The following is a 17,839-nucleotide window of genomic DNA, read 5'->3' as shown; positions in this document are numbered from 1 at the left end:
GCACTGTGTGACACTAATTTCTCAAGCAGCACTGGTTTCCTTTTTTCCCTTCCCACCTCCCACTAATGCAGTGCCAGAAAAATCTTGTTTCCTAGGAAGATCATCTCCACCAGTACAGAGGCCAGACAGGCTTCAGGAAAAACCATGACTAACCTTGTGACTGCAAAAGATGAAGATAGGATAGGAATGGGGTGGGACAGAGACGAGGGAGAGATGGCCTCAGCTCATGTGATTACTGAAGAAATCCTGAGTCAGCTTGGGGCTCCTGTAGACAATGGTTACTCCCCAATTACTAGGACTGCAAAAGTAATCTCTATATATTTAATGAATTCAGTCAGCTCAAATGCAAGGATGGTCGGGAATACCTTGCAATGACGATACAATAAACAGAAGCAATACACGTTGCTCTACCGAGGATACCCCTGAAAACACCCTCTGCCAAAACAGCATTGGTGAGCGAAGTCCTAGAAACTGTTACAGTCCAGGGACTTGAGTTAAAAAGCCGAGGGCCCCCCTTGCACAAGTTTTAGGGTCAGGGAAGTGCTATGTACTCATTACCAGGCCACCTCTACTCCTTCACCGCTAAGGAGCTCTGTATGAGGTTTCCAGGCACCCAATGACTAAGTCTAGGGAAGAAAAATCTCGTGACTCTGGCAAAAACCTCACAAGACTGTTGGAGGGAACAGGAAGTCGCAAAGACACTAACAGACAGCACTGAGTTACATAACGGCAGGGCTGCTCCTCCAGTCAGGTCCCCAACCTCCAAATGGTGCTGCACCTCTTCCACCTGTGCCCGCGCCTTTACTTTCTCTCTAGGGCATATTACGCTGCAATCACATTCGTGCACTCGCTGGCTCTCATCTGCGTCTGGCTCCTGACTTTGGGCCCCATCCCCCAAGAGTCAGGCTCCAGGTTCTCCCTTCTCCCCGTGCAGCACCCGCACCTCCTTCTTTTCCAGGTCTCATCTGTCAGGCATTTCAGGAAAAAGGCCGGAGGCCTGCAGCACCCAGAAGCTTCCCGAGGAAACTTACGTTGCTTAGCAACGGGCTCAACTCTTCCGCCTCCGCAGCTTCGGACTGCTGGGCCGAGACGTACCAGCTCCGCTCGGCGTTGCCGATCCCCCAGGGCGCCTCCATGCTGCTCGCTGGCCGACAACCAGGTCCATCTGCGAGCTCCTACCCCCAGCCTTCCAGTCGATAGTCGCGCGGGAGGCGGGGCGGGGAGCCCGGCCCTTCCGGGTTCCCGTACCGACCGGGGCGGAGAAGAAAGAAGGGAATCGACGGGCTCTGATGACGCTCGCCCCGCCGTGGCGAACCGTGATGATGTCATCGAGGGCCAGCCCTTACACGAGCGACTCTCTTCCGAGCTGCACCAGAGCATGAGGTGAGGGGTCTAGACTTGGAGTCAACCGCCGAGTGGCGTCGGGAATTGGGATGGTGACGTTGGTGAAGTGGTGACCGCAGTGCCCCTGATCCGAGAGGCTGAGGGTCAGGTGGTAGTACCCGTCCTCCAAGGTCTGCTCTCCGCCACTCGCTTCTTGGCGCAGGTCGCGAGGTCACCCACCGCCCGCGTGCTGAGCTTGGGCCCTAGTACTGGGTGCGAAGGAATGTGTTTTATCTGTTCAGAAGCTTTCTGATCGAGCCTTTAGCCATATTTTACATGTGGGAAACCGAGACTCCGATTAAGAAATTACAAGATCACGCAGCTGGGGAACTGCTAGACCAAACTTGAACCCTGACTGTGAAGTTTGAGAATTGCTTCACGGGGTTCTGGGGCAGGGTCCTCTCCCCTTCCAATTATTTCTTTGGTATTCTAGAAGGCAAAGTGAATATCTGATACTATTAATGGAATGGACATAGAACTCCGCAAACCCCTAGTCCTCAAAATACTGAAACCTCAAGTTATAGACAGGACTTGGGGTAGTGAAGCATTAAAGACAAACAACATATCAATCAATATATTAAGAATACAGGCTCTGAAGTCAGTCATACAGACCTGGTTTTTAATCCCTGCGCAGCCACTTACAGAAACGAGACTGGATGAATTAACCTACTTCTGACCTTTAGTTTCCTCGTTTACAAAATAAAGATGTGATAACCACACACCTCCCAAGATAGATAATGTGTGTAAAGCATGTAGCACAGCCTCTGATGTAATAAGCACCCATAAGTATCCTAGTAAATATTGCCATTGGTAAAGTCATAAATATAATGACCATTTCATTTAGAGATGGATCATTTAAGTCAAACGTCAGCTTTCCAATCCCAAACTTATTCTGTAGAAAATTGTGGGTGGAGAGGTTCATTGACTGTAGGGAGGCTGATGGGTCACTAAGCCCTTGTCCTGGCAGCAGATGGGTTAAGGTGCAAATTTATTATTTACTACTTTTATAAAAGACAGCATATCATGGGAAAGATAGTATACTTCTCACACACCAGTCAGCATTTAGCATGTTATTTAAAACTATAGAATTTAGATTTTTTATTCTTAACCTGTTGTGAACATGTAAGTTTGTAGCTTTCTGTTTTTGTTTTGTTTGTTTTTTTTAAGTGCATCCTTTTTTTTTTTTTTTTTAGGAACTTATGGAGGCAATTTGGATTCTCAAGAATACTTTTCAAAGTGGAAACCTGTAGAATATCTGAATCAGAATCATTGGCTCCACTTGCTCGGACGTCACAGATACAGAAACTTAGCAGAGCACCTGGTATTTTCTTGCTGGATCAAAGGAGAAGATTCTCCACCATGACTGAAATAGAAACAAACCAGAGAGACTCTGAATTGTTTTTACCACCCTCTAATGTTCGAGGAATGACAAAACTTGATAGAACAGCTTTTAAAAAGACAGTCACCATCCCAGTACTTAAAGTGAGGAAAGAAATAGTCAATAAATTGATGCGATCCCTTAAAAGGGCAGCACTGCAGCGCCCAGGCATAAAACGTGTAATTGAAGATCCAGAAGATGAAGAAAGTAGACTAGTTATGTTGGATCCCTATAAAATATTTACTGATGGTTCCTTTGAGAGAGCAGAACTCAGTATTTTAAAGCAGCTTAATGTCAGTCCACAGATACATAAATATAATTTGGAACTCACTTACGAAAACTTTAAGTCAGAAGAAATCTTGAGAGCTGTGCTTCCTGAAGGTCAAGATGTGACTTCAGGATTTAGCAGAGTTGGACATATTGCCCACCTGAACCTTCGAGATCATCAACTACCTTTCAAGCATTTAATTGGTAGGTGTGTCTTAGTAATAATATTTATGTGCTAGAAAGTAATTAAGTTCTCATTTTAGTTCTTAAAATGAGTTTCTTAAATGTCAAATTACAGAAGCAGGACATGTTATCATTTTAATTTTAAGCTGCATCTTGAGCTACATACCCTCTTTTGAAAGCCATTTTGGAATACTCTCCCCAGAGTGATAGCAAACTCTAAAAATCAGTTCAGGCTTTTCTGTACACACTATACAAGCATAGATTAAACTCAGATTTTTTGCTTTGGCAGAATTCTTTGGCACCTCGTCATTTGGTACATAGGAGTTATTAGGCCCTCAGGACTATGCTGAATTCTAGGTTTCTTAAATTTGAGTGTTTACCATCAAAAGTTCAAGACCCTGTTTATTCATGCTTTGATTCGACTGACTGAGCCTCTTCTATATGTCTGGCACCATACTTTGTTTTTTAGTGCCCTTAGTCATTTAGAAATGATGCTTCTGGGGACACTTGGGTCACTCGTCAGTTGAGCGTCCAAGTTCGGCCCAGGTCATGATCTCATGGTTCATGAGTTCAAGCCCCGTGTCAGGCTCTGTGCAGACATCTCAGAGCCTGGAGTCTACTTCAGATTCTGTGTCTCCCTCTCTCTGCCCCTCTCTGGCTTGTGCTCGGTCTCTCTCTCTCAATCTCTCTCTCAAAAATAAACATTAAAAAAAAATAATGTTTTTGTATGTTGTATCTCTGTAAGCCCAAGTTTGAGCCTGGGTCCTTTATCCTTTGGGAGAAGAAAGAAGTAGAAGACTAATCAGGATTGCAGTTGTCCTTATACAAATATTTGATGTCCGCGTATTCTCCAGATTTTTTTTTTCTTTTTAATGTAGAGTAATTGTCAGAACTTTTGAGAATTATTTTCACCTTTAACATGTTCTCAGGGCACCTGTGTGGCTCAGTTGGTTGACTGTCCAATTCTTGATTTCAGCTCAGGTCATGATCCCAAAGGTCGTGGGATCAAGCCCTCTGTCAGGTTCCATGCTGAACATGGAGCTTGCCTGGGATATTCTCTCTCTCTATTCTCTCTCTGTCTCTCTCTCCCTCTCCCTCTTTCTCTCTCTCTCTACCCCCCCCCCCTTCCTACCCCTCTGCCCCACTCCCCAGCTTGCTTGCACTCTCATGCTTTAAATAAAATAAAATAAAATAAAATAAAATAAAATAAAATAAAATGTAGTTCTCAGTATTTTGCATGATTAGGATTTCAGAAATATGCTATTATGCATTTCCTTTGTTTTTACTGATGAAAGGGACTGATAATGCACAATGATAACACAACAAATAATTAAGCAGATCTTTATAATTATGTCTGGGTACAAATGTCAAAGATAAGCTCTGCTATGTATGAGTCATCGCCTGTCAGAACTCAAAACATCCCTTCTGGCATCCCTATTTTATTCAGGGCCCTCCTAGATTAAAAGTGAAGCATTTTCATCCATGGGTAATTTTAAAGCTTTTGCTATAGACTTTCAGTTTGTTTTTTTTTTTTTATTTCATTCCTCATTTCAAACTATTATACCTTAAAAATTGACTTCTGATACCTGAAGCAGAACAGGATAAGAATAATGATTGGCTAGAGTCATATTCAAAATCAGGTATCTAATTATCAAAAAGAAATTGGACAAATTCTGGTTATATATCAGCATGTTTGTATTATTGAGCACTTTTTACTAACTTACAAATCAAGTTATCTTTCTTTATGTAATGACATGACATGTAGATTCTTATAATTTTTTTAAGCGCTAACAAAAAAGTAGACTTTAAGTAAAGGGCATCAATATACCATTTCTGGTGTATTTTATTTGTAGCTCTTTCTGCTCTGGCAAATATTTGACAAAAAGAACAATTTAATTGAACATTTTACTTAGATAAGACTCTAAATAATCTGTTTCTTTTATTTGAAAACTTATTTTACTGGTATGTATTTCCAAAGTGGGGGCATCTTTTTTAAGTACATAGTAAAGCAGACATTTGATTAGGTCAGTGGGAACAGGCTGGTGATTTTAGAGATCGTTTGTTGCAATGGTCCTTATACTTTTCTTTTCTGTTCTTTACCTTATGGTCTACTTTTTTGCTTATTGTTGTGTATTGGTCCGTTTGAGATTTAATTTAAAAAAAAAAAAAAAGGAAAACTATTAGATAGACTGAAACTCCTCAAAAATTTTTCTTTAAAAATGTACCCCTATAGGGTGGCTGGGTGGCTCATTCGGTTGTGTCCAGCTCTTGATTTCAACTCACATCATCATCTCACACTTCGTGAGTTTGAGCCCTACCTTTGCACTGTTAGTGCAGAGCCTGCTTAAGATTCTCTGCATCTCTCTCTGCCTCTCCACTGCTCATGCGCACACTAGCTCACTTACTCTCTGTCTCTCTCAAAATAAATAAATAAAAACTTGTGTACCCATATGTTTTTTTGTCTTTGTATTAGAGGCTGGCAGACATTAATTAACTTTGCTAATCCACTGAATTTTTAGAATTGCATGCCACGATATACACACTAGATGCAACTTTTGTCTATAACCAAAAGAAATACAGTTTATTTCCATTTTTTATTTTCAGTTTTATTTTGGCAACCGATTGGCAATATTTATGAATTCTCATCTTTCAGGTCAAGTTATGATTGACAAAAATCCAGGAATCACCTCAGCAGTAAATAAAATCAATAACATTGATAATACGTACCGAAATTTCCAAATGGAAGTGCTGTCTGGAGAGGAGAACATGATGACCAAGGTATGGAATATCTTCTAGTCTCCTAGGTACAGATTATATCAAGATTAATGTTTAGGATCAGAATAGATGTCAAAGATTAAAAGTATTTATAATAACCCAATATTGATGAGTATGTGAGAATGTGAGCATTTATATATCCTTTTGATGGAAGTGCAAATTTGATACAAATATTCAGGAAGAGTATAGGTAAAAATTGCCATTTTGAATAGGTACCTCCTTTGACCTAGGATTCCATTTATGGGAAGTTATCTCAAGGATATGATTGGAGAAAATTGTAGTGATGTGTATGTACCAGGTTCTACAAAGGAATAGAAACAACCTAAATGTTCATCAGAGAATTGATTAAATTTTGGTATAACAACACAATGAAATACTCCATCATTATAGATTATTGAGCTCCACACTTACTAAAATAAATTGCCCAGTGATAGGTTAAGTGACAAAAACACCAGTTGTAGAGTAGTATATATATACATGGCTCCATTTTAACTAAATATGTATGTAAATATGCACATATATCAGAATGTTAACAGTGGGCATATTTTTATTTGATATAGTAGTTACTAGTGACCTTTGTTCTCATTTTTATACTCTTCTACGGAGCACATATTTCTTTTATAAGAAAAACAAAACAAACCTATTTCAAAGAAAAAATATTTTTAATATGTAGGAAGAGATTCCTGGGGTAAACCACTTTCTCATCCTCTACCCCCAAAATCCTCTGAAGTGCTGGATAATATAAACATTTTTTTGATTTAAAAGTCTTAGATAATTATGTGTTAATATTATGTGAAATTTTGTACCCAAGCTAGGAAATAGGTTAACCTCTCTCCATAACTTGAAAGTCCACTCTTAAGATGTTAGATGTATCTTTGTTGGTTCCACGTTTTTATTTAAATACTAGTTAGTTAACTAATAGGGTAATATTGGTTTCAGGTGTTGAATTTAGTGATTCATCACTTACAGATAACACTCAGTGCTCATCGCAACAGGTGCCCCCCTTGATGCCCATCACCCATTTAGCTCCCCCCCCCACCTCCCATCCAGCAACCCTCAGTTCTCTATAGTTAAGAGACTTAAGCTCTTATGGTTTGCTTCTCTCTCTTTTTTTTTTTTTTTGCCTTCCTATATGTTCATCTGTTTTGTTTCTTAAATTCTGTATGAGTGAAATTATATGGTATTTGTCTTTCTCTCACTGACTTCTTTCTCTTAAACAGGACTTTATAAAACCCAGGAGAGTTTATGCAAAATAACTATTTTTTAAGATTCTGGGCCACATAGATTTAGGTGAATATTTTAAGTATAAAATTGTTTCTCCATAATTTAATTATAACAGAATATTAAAACACCATTTACTACATACTTACTATTAGGCCTGAGCTAATGTTTTAAATATAACAAATCCTTAGAAGCCCACAAGATAATAGTGGCTATTTTGTTTTGTTTTAAATTTATTTATTGTTTAGTTTACATGCAAGTTAGTTAGCATATAGTGCATCAATGATTTCAGGAGTAGATTCTTTAATGCCCCTTACCCATTTAGCCCATCCCCTCTCCCAGAGCCCCTACGGCAACCCTCTGTTTGTTCTCTGTTCAAGAGTCTCTTATGTTTTGTCCCCTCCCTGTCTTTTTGCTTCCCCTCCCTAATGTTCATTTGTTTGGTATCTTAAAGTCTTCATATGAGTGACGTCATGTGATATTTGTCTTTTTCTAAATTTCACTGAGCATAATACTCTCCAGCTCCATCCACATAGTTGCAAATGGCAAGATTTCTTTCTTTTTGATTGCCAAGTAATACTCCAGTGTGTGTGTGTGTGTGTGTGTGTGTGTGTGTGTGTATACACATATATATACACCACATCTTCTTTATCCATTCATCCATCATGGACATTTGGGTTGTTTCCATACTTTGGCTATTGTCGATAGCGCTGCTATAAACATTGGGGTGCGTGTGCCCCTTTGAAACAGCGCATCTGTATCCCTTGGGTAAATATAATGGTGGTGGTTTCTAATATTCTCTTTATGCAGATAAAGTAACAAGGAATGACTGAGCTGGATTTTTGGAGCCAGGCTTCTGACTCCAGAGTCCATGCATGATCTTTCCCTGTATAACGTCCACGGCCTACTGCTTGTGTGTATTGTGTGGGGTCTGATCTGGCAAGTAAGATTTGAATATGAGTGCTTTGCTGGTATCCGTGCTTATCTCAGCATACGATTGAGTGCTGCTTGTTCTTCATTTGGTACTGCCCTTTAGGGTACTTCCTTCTTCTCAGAGATCTAAAAGTTCTCAGAAACTTCTGTAATTTTTTTAAATGGCTTCTGATTGATTTCTTAAGTCAACTGAAGTTTGTTCTTAGGATATATTTTATATTTAACATTTATACCATAAAGTAAATGCAAAAACTCAGTATAATTTCTTTACCACAAACAGAATCACATTTAATTTTAGGAGCTCAAGCAGCGTAAGTACTTTCTGTGTCTATTGTGAGTAAAAAGATTCCTGAGAGTGAATCGGGCTGAAAGTAATGCTGAGTGGGTTAGGTTGAAAGACAGTATGAGTAAAATCAGAAGGATACTTAAAGTCTAATTTTTTAAAAGTAGTACTATGCTTCACCTTAAAAAGGGGGAGTAGCGGGGCGCCTGGGTGGCGCAGTCGGTTAAGCATCCGACTTCAGCCAGGTCACGATCTTGCGGTCCGCGAGTTCGAGCCCCGCGTCGGGCTCTGGGCTGATGGCTCAGAGCCTGGAGCCTGCTTCCGATTCTGTGTCTCCCTCTCTCTCTGCCCCTCCCCCGTTCATGCTCTGTCTCTCTCTGTCTCAAAAATAAATAAAACGTTAAAAAAAAAAAAAAATTAAAAAAAAAAAAAAAAAAGGGGGGAGTAGGAAGGATATTTCAGGAAAAGCATCCCAAGACATATTCAGACCTTCCAGGTTATAGATCTAGAGAGTTTTAGTTAGCAGAATAATGAAGGAACATTTCCAACTCTGGAGCCTTAACGTAGCCAGAGCATCTGATGTGGTCGGACGGAAAACATATTTACACAAATTTGAAAGCAAAATATTCCATGAAGGCCGAATATAGAAGATGTATCTCTCTCAGATTTGTAGAACTTAGGAACTTTTCTGGCCTTTTGATTCTTCATCCATTAAAACAAGGGGCTTAAAATGAAGGCTGAGGTCACATTACATGACTGTAATTTTAGTTTTGTTTTCTATTTTCTAACATGCTTATGATCGTTCCCCAAAAAAATGGCACAAAGTCTTAAAATTTTAAATTTCAAGACTTAGCTTCACTAAGTATATTTAGTTTAATCCATGAAAACTCAAATTTGGGAAAAGAGAAAGTAGGGGAAGGATTTGTTCTATACACTGGCTAAAATTTGTAGATATGAACCTTGCAAAATCCAAGTAACTGTCTAAAAACATAGTAAAATACCTCAAAATCCAGTGTGTACATGGCACGTCTTTTCTTTCCCAAGATTTTTTTAAATGTTTTTTATTTATTTCAAGAGAGAGAACGTGCACACACAAGCTGGGGAAGGGCAGAGAGAGAGGGAGAAAGAGAACCCCAAGCAGGCTTCATGCTGCCAGTGCGGAGCCCAGCGCGGGGCTCGATCTCACGAACCGTGAGGTTGTGACCTGAGCTGAGATCAAGAGTTGGATGCTTAACTGATTGAGCCACACAGGTGCCCCAGTACAAGATACATCTGTCATGCCTCCCTCTTACAAACTGAAAATTAAGGAAGCTTATTTGCTGAGGGGAATGCTGTCTGCAACTTCAGTTAGTCCTCATGAAGATATGTGTTGTGTTGTTTCAAATTATAGGTTTATTTCCCTCTCTGTCAGGTGACAAAATAGAGTAGGATTAAGCCAGTCAATTGGCCTGTCTGAAAAATGCCTTATGTGATTTGGGAACCACTTTATGACCGGGTAGAATGAGACGGAGAGTCATTTGGCTTTAAAGAGAGGACTTTTCTTAGGTCAAAGTCTAATGCGGGGTGTTAACTGGCCTCAAGAATAGCATAAACACCAGAATTCTAATTAAAATGCAGTTATTTGCTCCTAAATTTAAATGTGTGGGCATACCCATCCAGTGTCCGTGGCTGGAATTTAAAACTAAACAGGTTAACCAAGGTATGATACCTTTTTCAGGTTCGAGAAAACGGCTACACCTATGAATTTGATTTTTCGAAAGTCTATTGGAATCCTCGTCTCTCTACAGAACACAGTCGTATCACAGAACTTCTCAAATCTGGAGATGTGCTATTTGATGTTTTTGCTGGGGTTGGGCCTTTTGCCATTCCAGTAGCAAAGAAAAATTGCACTGTATTTGCTAATGATCTCAATCCTGAATCCCATAAATGGCTATTGCACAATTGTAAATTAAACAAAGTGGACCAAAAGGTGAAAGTCTTTAACTTGGATGGGAAAGACTTCCTTCAAGGACCAGTCAGAGAAGAGTTAATGCAGCAGCTGGGACCACTGTCAAAAGAAAGAAAACACTCTGTGCACATTGTCATGAACTTGCCAGCAAAGGCTATTGAATTTCTCAGTGTTTTCAAATTGCTTTTAGATGGGCCGCCATGTGGCATTGAGCTCCTTCCCATAGTGCACTGTTACAGCTTTTCCAAAGACCCTAATCCTGCTAAGGATGTTCAGCAGCGAGCTGGGGCTGTGTTAGGCATTTCCTTGGAGGCATGCAGTTCAGTTCACCTAGTAAGAAATGTAGCCCCTAACAAGGAAATGTTATGTATCACCTTTCGGATTCCTGCTGCTGTGCTCTACAAGAACCAGACCCTAACTCTAGGTGAGCAATTTCTGGGAAATTAAATGTAAACTATAATACTTTTCATGTAGCTTTTAATATTTATTAAATTTGGAAATAGGTTAAACTAATTCTAGTTAGATATTTCGGTTCAAGATTCTTTGCCACTCAATTGTGACTGGTTTCTCGCAATTTTACGAATTTTAGTATGACATACACACTATTCAGTCTAGCAGAAGGTTATTTCATTATAATAATAAATCTGCAGTCATGTTACTATTTTATGTATACGTTGAGTATTCAGAATCTTTAAAATGCCTATATTGTTTGCGTTTTAAAGGTATTTTCCAATGTAGAGTCTCTTACCTAATAACGGGTTTTTTGGCTTTGTTACAGAGAATCAGGACGACCCACCTCTTAAACGCCAGAAGACAGATAAAGTCTTTTCAGAAGAAAAAACTCAAATTGCTTCAGTCACTTCATTGGAAATGTCTTCTCCATCTCCCCATTAGACCTTTATGTAATAAAATATAATGACTTCATAAAATTTTAGCATTCATTTTAGTACCGAACACATATATTTTACCCTTGCTGTTATAAGTTATCAAATTAAAATTTAAATAAGTCTATTTTATCTAAGTGATAATAATTAGATTATAATCTTATAATCTAAATTATGTCTAATTTTGTATTAGATACATATATTTAAATATTGACTGTTTCCTGGGACAATAGTTTTTGAAGGTGGGATAATTGCCTGCTAACAATCACTTTGCAGTGATCCCCAGTTGGAGAGTATGCCTAAATTTTATATAAGTACCCCTAAACTAGTAATAAAAAATGAAATTATTTAGATCAGGAATGGTAAACCATGCCTGACAAGCCAAATCTAGCCTACCACCTGTTTTTGTACGGCAAATAAATGACCTGAGAATGGTTCTTATACTAACGGTCGAAAAAGAATTTTAGAAATCTTGTGACATGAAAATTGTATGAAATTTGAATTTCAGTGTCCATAAATACAGTTTTATTGGAATACATCATGCTCGTTTGTTTACATGCTGTCTGTGGCTGCTTTTATGGTATTAAAGCAGAGTTGAGTAGTTTACAACACGGACAGGAAGTGATTCTCCTCAGTTCTTACTGCTGCTCTGCACACGGCACATCACAGTGACATGGTTGTAACTCAACAGCATCTTGAATGCCGTATAAATCACCAAGCTTTAAATACATTATTATTACTAGTGTATAGCCATCCTTTCAAAACAAGAAAACTGAACTTCTAATGTGCTTTGAAGGCACAGTGGAGTGTCAATTATTTTGTAATTAATTAGATAACAAAGAATCTATACTTGAGCTAAAATACAATATATGTTGACATTACCAATAGAAGCATTCATCTAGTATTTCACTCACAGGCAAGCAACTGTCAGAAAAACTAGAAATTTAATCTAGAAATATCTCAAATGAGCAGCACTTCTTCACAAAATAAAAAATGAAAATGAGGGCGCAACTGAAATAAGTCTCTAAGGGACTCTCGTAACCCCATCAAGGAAAGCCATTTACTGATGGCGAGTTAATTGTATTTGAGTGCAGCAGCCAAAGAAATGTATCCAGGGAAAGTAAAATTGTTTGAGACTGTTTGTTGGCCTTTTGGAAAAAACAGTTGCTCAAAAAGTTTGGGGCACTGGGAACAAAATGAAGTCAATTAAAAAGGTAAATGAGTCTGATTCTTGATGAGTTGATAGATGTTACTACTACTGCTCAGGCCTTATTTGAGACATCAGTGCTGAGTTTGAAGTTGCTGAAGCATTAAGCTTCTGTGAATACTCTGCACGGAACAACTATGGGTGAGTATTTTTAAAGAAGTTGAGAAAACAATTCTTTACGACCTGAAGTGGAATCTGCTATGATGTGTTACAACTGATGGTGGTAAAAGATATGTGAAGTAGAAAAAGACCTGAGCCTGGGTGGCTCAGTCAGTTGTGTCCAACTTGGGCTTAGGTCATGATCTCACAGTTTGAGTTCGAGCCCCGCATCGGGCTCTGTGCTGATGGCTCAGAGCCTGGAGCCTGCTTCGCATTCTGTGTCTCCCTCTTGCTTTGCCTCTCCCCCACTCGTGCTCTCTCTCAAAAATAAACAAACATTAAAAAAAAAAAAAAAAGACCTAGTTGGGAGAAATACACAGAGCTTGGTAAAACCTGTGGTTATTCACTCCTTTCTTCACCAGCAAGTTCCCTGCAGAAGATATTTGAACCTGCCATGTGTTACTGAACTAGTGGTGTCAATACTAAGTTTAATTTGCTTTCATGGCTCCTAACCACCCTCAAGTCCTTTAATTTTTGTCAGAAATTGAACTTGAGGGGCGCCTGGGTGGCGCAGTCGGTTAAGCGTCCGACTTCAGCCAGGTCACGATCTCGCGGTCCGGGAGTTCAAGCCCCGCGTCAGGCTCTGGGCTGATGGCTCAGAGCCTGGAGCCTGTTTCCGATTCTGTGTCTCCCTCTCTCTCTGCCCCTCCCCCGTTCATGCTCTGTCTCTCTCTGTCCCAAAAATAAATAAAACGTTGAAAAAAAAAAATCTAAAAAAAAAAAAAGAAATTGAACTTGAATCTGAATCTGGCTTGTTCAACATGAGTTTGATTTGCTTAATAATTGTCCAGTTTGATTGCAATTTTTCTTCTTTTTAAAAAAAAAATTTTTTTTTTTAATGTTTATTTTTAGACAGAGAGAGACAGAGCATGAACGGGGGAGGGGCAGAGAGAGAGGGAGACACAGAATCGGAAACAGGCTCCAGGCTCTGAGCCATCAGCCCAGAGCCCGACGCGGGGCTCGAACTCACGGGCTGCGAGATCATGACCTGAGCCAAAGTCGGCCGCTTAACCGACTGAGTCACCCAGGCGTCCCTGATTGCAGTTTTTCGAGTTCAAGGTCAAGACTGAAATTTTTCTTAAGAGGAACCACTCTTAAACATTATTCTAGAACACTGAATGGCTCTGGAAATTAGCTTTTGCTAATGACTTGATAATATTTCTTAAAGGTTTTAACCTATAATTATAAAGCAAACAACTTTAATGTGAAACTGCGGTAGTCATTTCAACAGACATTTGAATCACAGTATCTTTTGTTCCACATTTCTCATGCTGTCAAAAACTAAAACAAGAAACAAGATTTCCACTTTCAAATTAGCAGTAGAGATATTTTCTGTGTTCAGCATTTTTTTGGACCTTGGCAAAAATGCAAAGGAAATTTACATATTTCAAAATCTATTTACCATAATTGAGCTTCTACCTAATGTTCAATTGGAAGTGATTAATGTGCTATGTAATGACATGCTAAAAGGCAGGTATCAAGGGTAGAATCTAATAGAGTTCTACAAATGCCTTCCAAGTGATGAATATACCCAATTAAAATCGTATGCTTCTGGATTGGTGCCAGTATTTGGTAGTATATATCTATGTAAAAAAAGACATTTTTAAGTCTCATCACAGATAACTATATAACAGGTAATCATTTACAACTGATTTTGATAGGAAATACTTAGAACCCCAGTTAAAGGAACAAGGTGCTCTTCTCCTTGAGCTACAATGCAATTAGACACACTCAATTATATTTTGAATTTTGTTCATTAAAAACAGTGTGCTAACTTATTTTATCACAAAGCCTAAAATATTTACTGTCTGGCCTTACAGAAAGGTTTGAGGACCACTCATCTAAATCACTGATTACAAACTCAGATGCCTTCAGAAGCAAGTAGGTAATATAAACAGGTGAAGGCAATAAATGGTAAAAAGTGTAGGAAAGTAATGAATTAGAGCCCTCATCCCTTATCTAAAGGCACTGAAAATTGATTCTGAAAATCAACCAAAACTATCCTCTGCAAGACCTTGGGGGTTAATTCAGTTCGGGACTTCTAATTTTCTTCCCTTCCCTCCCCTCCAAATGAGGAGTGTGTAGGTCATGGGTCAGTATGCTTCCTTTTAAGAACCACATAGTATTTTGGGCTTTGCAAGCCATAAGGTCTGTGTTGCTGCTCAACTCCATCATAGTAGTACCCCAGAGCAGCCATAGACAATACATGCACTATATGCCAAAACAACTTTCATTTATGGACAGTGAAATCTAAATTTTTTATGCTTTTTACTTGTTAAAAAGTATGTATTTTGGCTTTTTTCAACCTTAAGAAATGTAGACAATTCTAGCTCATGGAACATACAGAAACAGGCACCAGCTGGATTTGACCAGGGGTCCATAGTTGGCCTTCTGCTCTAGGTGAAGAGAATTTTAATTTGCAAGTAGGAATGGGATTTTTTTTCCTAGTATTGTACATTGACATACTAGGTTGTAAATACTAACTATGGGTACAAATGATGTTCTTATTCATACATGTAAAGTGGTAAGATTCTTGCCTCTATTTAGTCACCCCTTAGACAAAATATGCAGTATATAATTGTAAAGGAAATGGAATCCTTAAAAGCCTCTATTAACATTTTAACTCCTCCCCCCTTTTCCCTCAGAGTGGATAAGTGAATGTACGATTATTTCATTATTTAAATTTAGGCCCATCCTGAAGTTTTTAATGGGATACCTGGTAACTGAACTCTTGATGTCCACTAGAAGATGACAGGTGGAAAGCTCAGTAGATCCATCTTTTTAAAATTTTTCCCCCACATTTATTTATTTTTGAGAGAAAGAGAGAGCATGAGTGAGGGAGGGGCAGTGAGAGAGAGGGACAGAATCGGAAGCAGGCTCCAGGCTCCGAGCTGTCAGCACAGAGCCCAGCACGGGGCTTGAACTCACAAACTGAGATCATGACCTGAGTCGAAGTTGGACACTTAACTGACTGAGCCACCCAGATGCCCATACAATTGTTCAACCTTGTTAGCTTTTTGACAAGTTTTTCTGCCACCTTAATTGGATTTTGAAATGATCACCTGACCACCAGTTGACAGCCTAAAGATAACATCTAAGAGAATTAGATCAAATATTTATTGAATGAAATTAAATACTAACAGTGCATCCCGACCATGATGTAAACCATATTCAATACCATTAATATCTGCTTCCCAAAGGAAGGTAGTTAATAGTCAAATCATGTTCTACATAATGAATTTCTCCCAAGGATATAAACAAGGTTATTAAGTTGATGTCATTTATATACCATAAAATAACTAGACACTTCATCTTTAAAACTTCCTGGAAGTCTTAGGAAGTTTGACAACTCAGACTTGATTCTACACAGCTGTTGTTTATAAGCTTGACAGTTTGACAGTCATCTCTGGAGCATGGACTTCTGACCACTTGGGTTCAAATCCACTGTGCTACTTTTAAGTTGTATTGACCTTTGGCAAGTTAGTTAACCTCCCTATGCCTTGGCTTCTCCATATGTTAAAATGGGTACAATAATACTAGCAGTGGAAAGACTAGATGATAATACACAGTGCATGAAATGCAGTGCTTGGGGCATAGGTAGCGCTCAGTAGTTGCTAGCTATAGTTTCTGTGCTAGTGTTGTACAATGTTAAAAGACTTAATTCATGTAGAAGAAAGATTTGTACAGCATTTTGTCTCTGAAAGAGGAAACCACTGGGAAGATAGGGGATAACCTCATTAATTCAGAATATTTGTTATTTAGTGAATTGTCAGTAAGTTACCTTTCACCATTCCCTTTGATCTAATAGGGTTAGTTAGCAACTTCTTATTTGGCCTATTGAACAAGGTATGGCAATAGTAAGGGCAAAATATTTACAAATATATAAAGGTTTTGGAATTCAATTTATTTGCCAAATCAGATGCAGGCAATTTCTACAATAAGGTAGGTTTGAAAAAAGTTTTGAAAGCCTTTGAACTGTTCTATTAATTCGTTCATTTAAATACATTATACAAGGCACTAAGAACAAGTAATAGTGTTTCTTTTGTGAAGACTGGATACTGTAATTTGGCAGCTGAGTACAGCAAAGCCTTAACCGTAAGCCCAATGTTCTCACTATTCTTTGAACAGATTTATAGACTGTACTTAAAACCCTAATCCTCAATTGGAGAATGCTGATAGATATGAAAAACAAGATGCAGCCTGATAGAGTATAGATAGGAATAGACTTTAAAAAAAGGTTTCAATTCTAGCTTTTTATTGACTTGTTTATATTATCTTAGCCTACTCAATTATTTGATGCCTTGGTTTTCTGTTATCAAAGATAGTTAGAACTACAGTTGACCCTTGAACAACACAGGAGTTGGGGCACTGTTACCCACCCCCCGATACACACATTGGAAATCCACATATAACTTTTGACTCCCCCCAAAACTTAACTATTAATAGCCTACTGTTGACCAGAAGCCATAACAAACATAACAGTCAATTATACATATTTTGTATATGTTTTATACGCTATATTCTTACAATAAAGTAAGCTTAGAGAAAAGAAAATGTTAAGAAAATCATAAGGAAGAAAAAATACTTTTACAGTACTGTACAAAAAAAATCCACATATAAGTGGATCCATATAGTTTAAACTTCTTCCAGGGTCTATTGTAAAGATAAAGATATACCTCAAAAATTAATACCTGCTTAGTCAAATAAGATGGAGTTGTTACATAAGGATATTCCACACTAATGTAACCACAAATCTTGTTTCACATAACTTTCCTCCCATGAAATTAACATCTGTTATGATGGACATTTGATAGGAAATCCCTTAATTTCCTTGAGAAAGTATGTCCCGTACCCAGTGGTCTATGTAACAGACTCGTGTAAGATTGAGATGCTACAAATATCCGTCCTGTCCACATCCAACTCTAAGCAAAATCCTGGGTATACCAAAAGCCTTTGAAGTTTCAACAGAAACTATATCAGAGTCTGCAATTTACTCTGGGAAATTTCGTTTAAAATGTATCCATTCCAGTCTCCAAGGTTTCATCATAAAATGAGCTCCCATTTGAAGTGAAAGGTGCCATTTAGGTATTAAATTTTATTAACTTATTTCTTTGAATTTGTCATTAAAGCAGGTTAATACTCTCATCTGGTTTATCCTAAGTGTGGCTCACAGCTGGGAACTATAATACCTTGATCGAGGTTGTCTCACTTTCCACTG

At 38.6% G+C, this 17,839-nt stretch overlaps 2 protein-coding genes across 3 annotated transcripts in view; one reads left to right on the top strand and one right to left on the bottom strand.

The window, feature by feature from the left end:
- SLC38A6 (solute carrier family 38 member 6) overlaps positions 1 to 1,238 on the bottom strand; it is a 77,636-nt gene extending 76,398 nt beyond the window's left edge. For both annotated transcript variants that reach the window (XM_030319245.1, XM_030319246.1), the window contains exon 1: positions 1,032 to 1,238. In XM_030319245.1, coding sequence (XP_030175105.1) covers positions 1,032 to 1,136 — 105 coding nt within the window. In that variant the 5' untranslated portion in view covers positions 1,137 to 1,238. The remainder of the gene's footprint in view (positions 1 to 1,031) is intronic.
- Positions 1,139 to 11,300, top strand: TRMT5 (tRNA methyltransferase 5; the record flags this gene model as incomplete). Its single annotated transcript, XM_030320227.1, has 5 exons — positions 1,139 to 1,383; positions 2,577 to 3,232; positions 5,865 to 5,989; positions 10,141 to 10,795; positions 11,150 to 11,300. Coding segments are annotated over 5 exons (1,797 nt in total), but the record flags the coding sequence as incomplete, so codon positions are not given.
- Positions 11,301 to 17,839: the final 6,539 nt, after the last annotated feature.

This window comes from Lynx canadensis, chromosome B3 (assembly GCF_007474595.2).
Source record: "Lynx canadensis isolate LIC74 chromosome B3, mLynCan4.pri.v2, whole genome shotgun sequence".
Classification (NCBI taxonomy): Eukaryota; Metazoa; Chordata; class Mammalia; order Carnivora; family Felidae; genus Lynx; species Lynx canadensis.
This window is presented reverse-complemented; position numbering and strand designations above follow the sequence as displayed.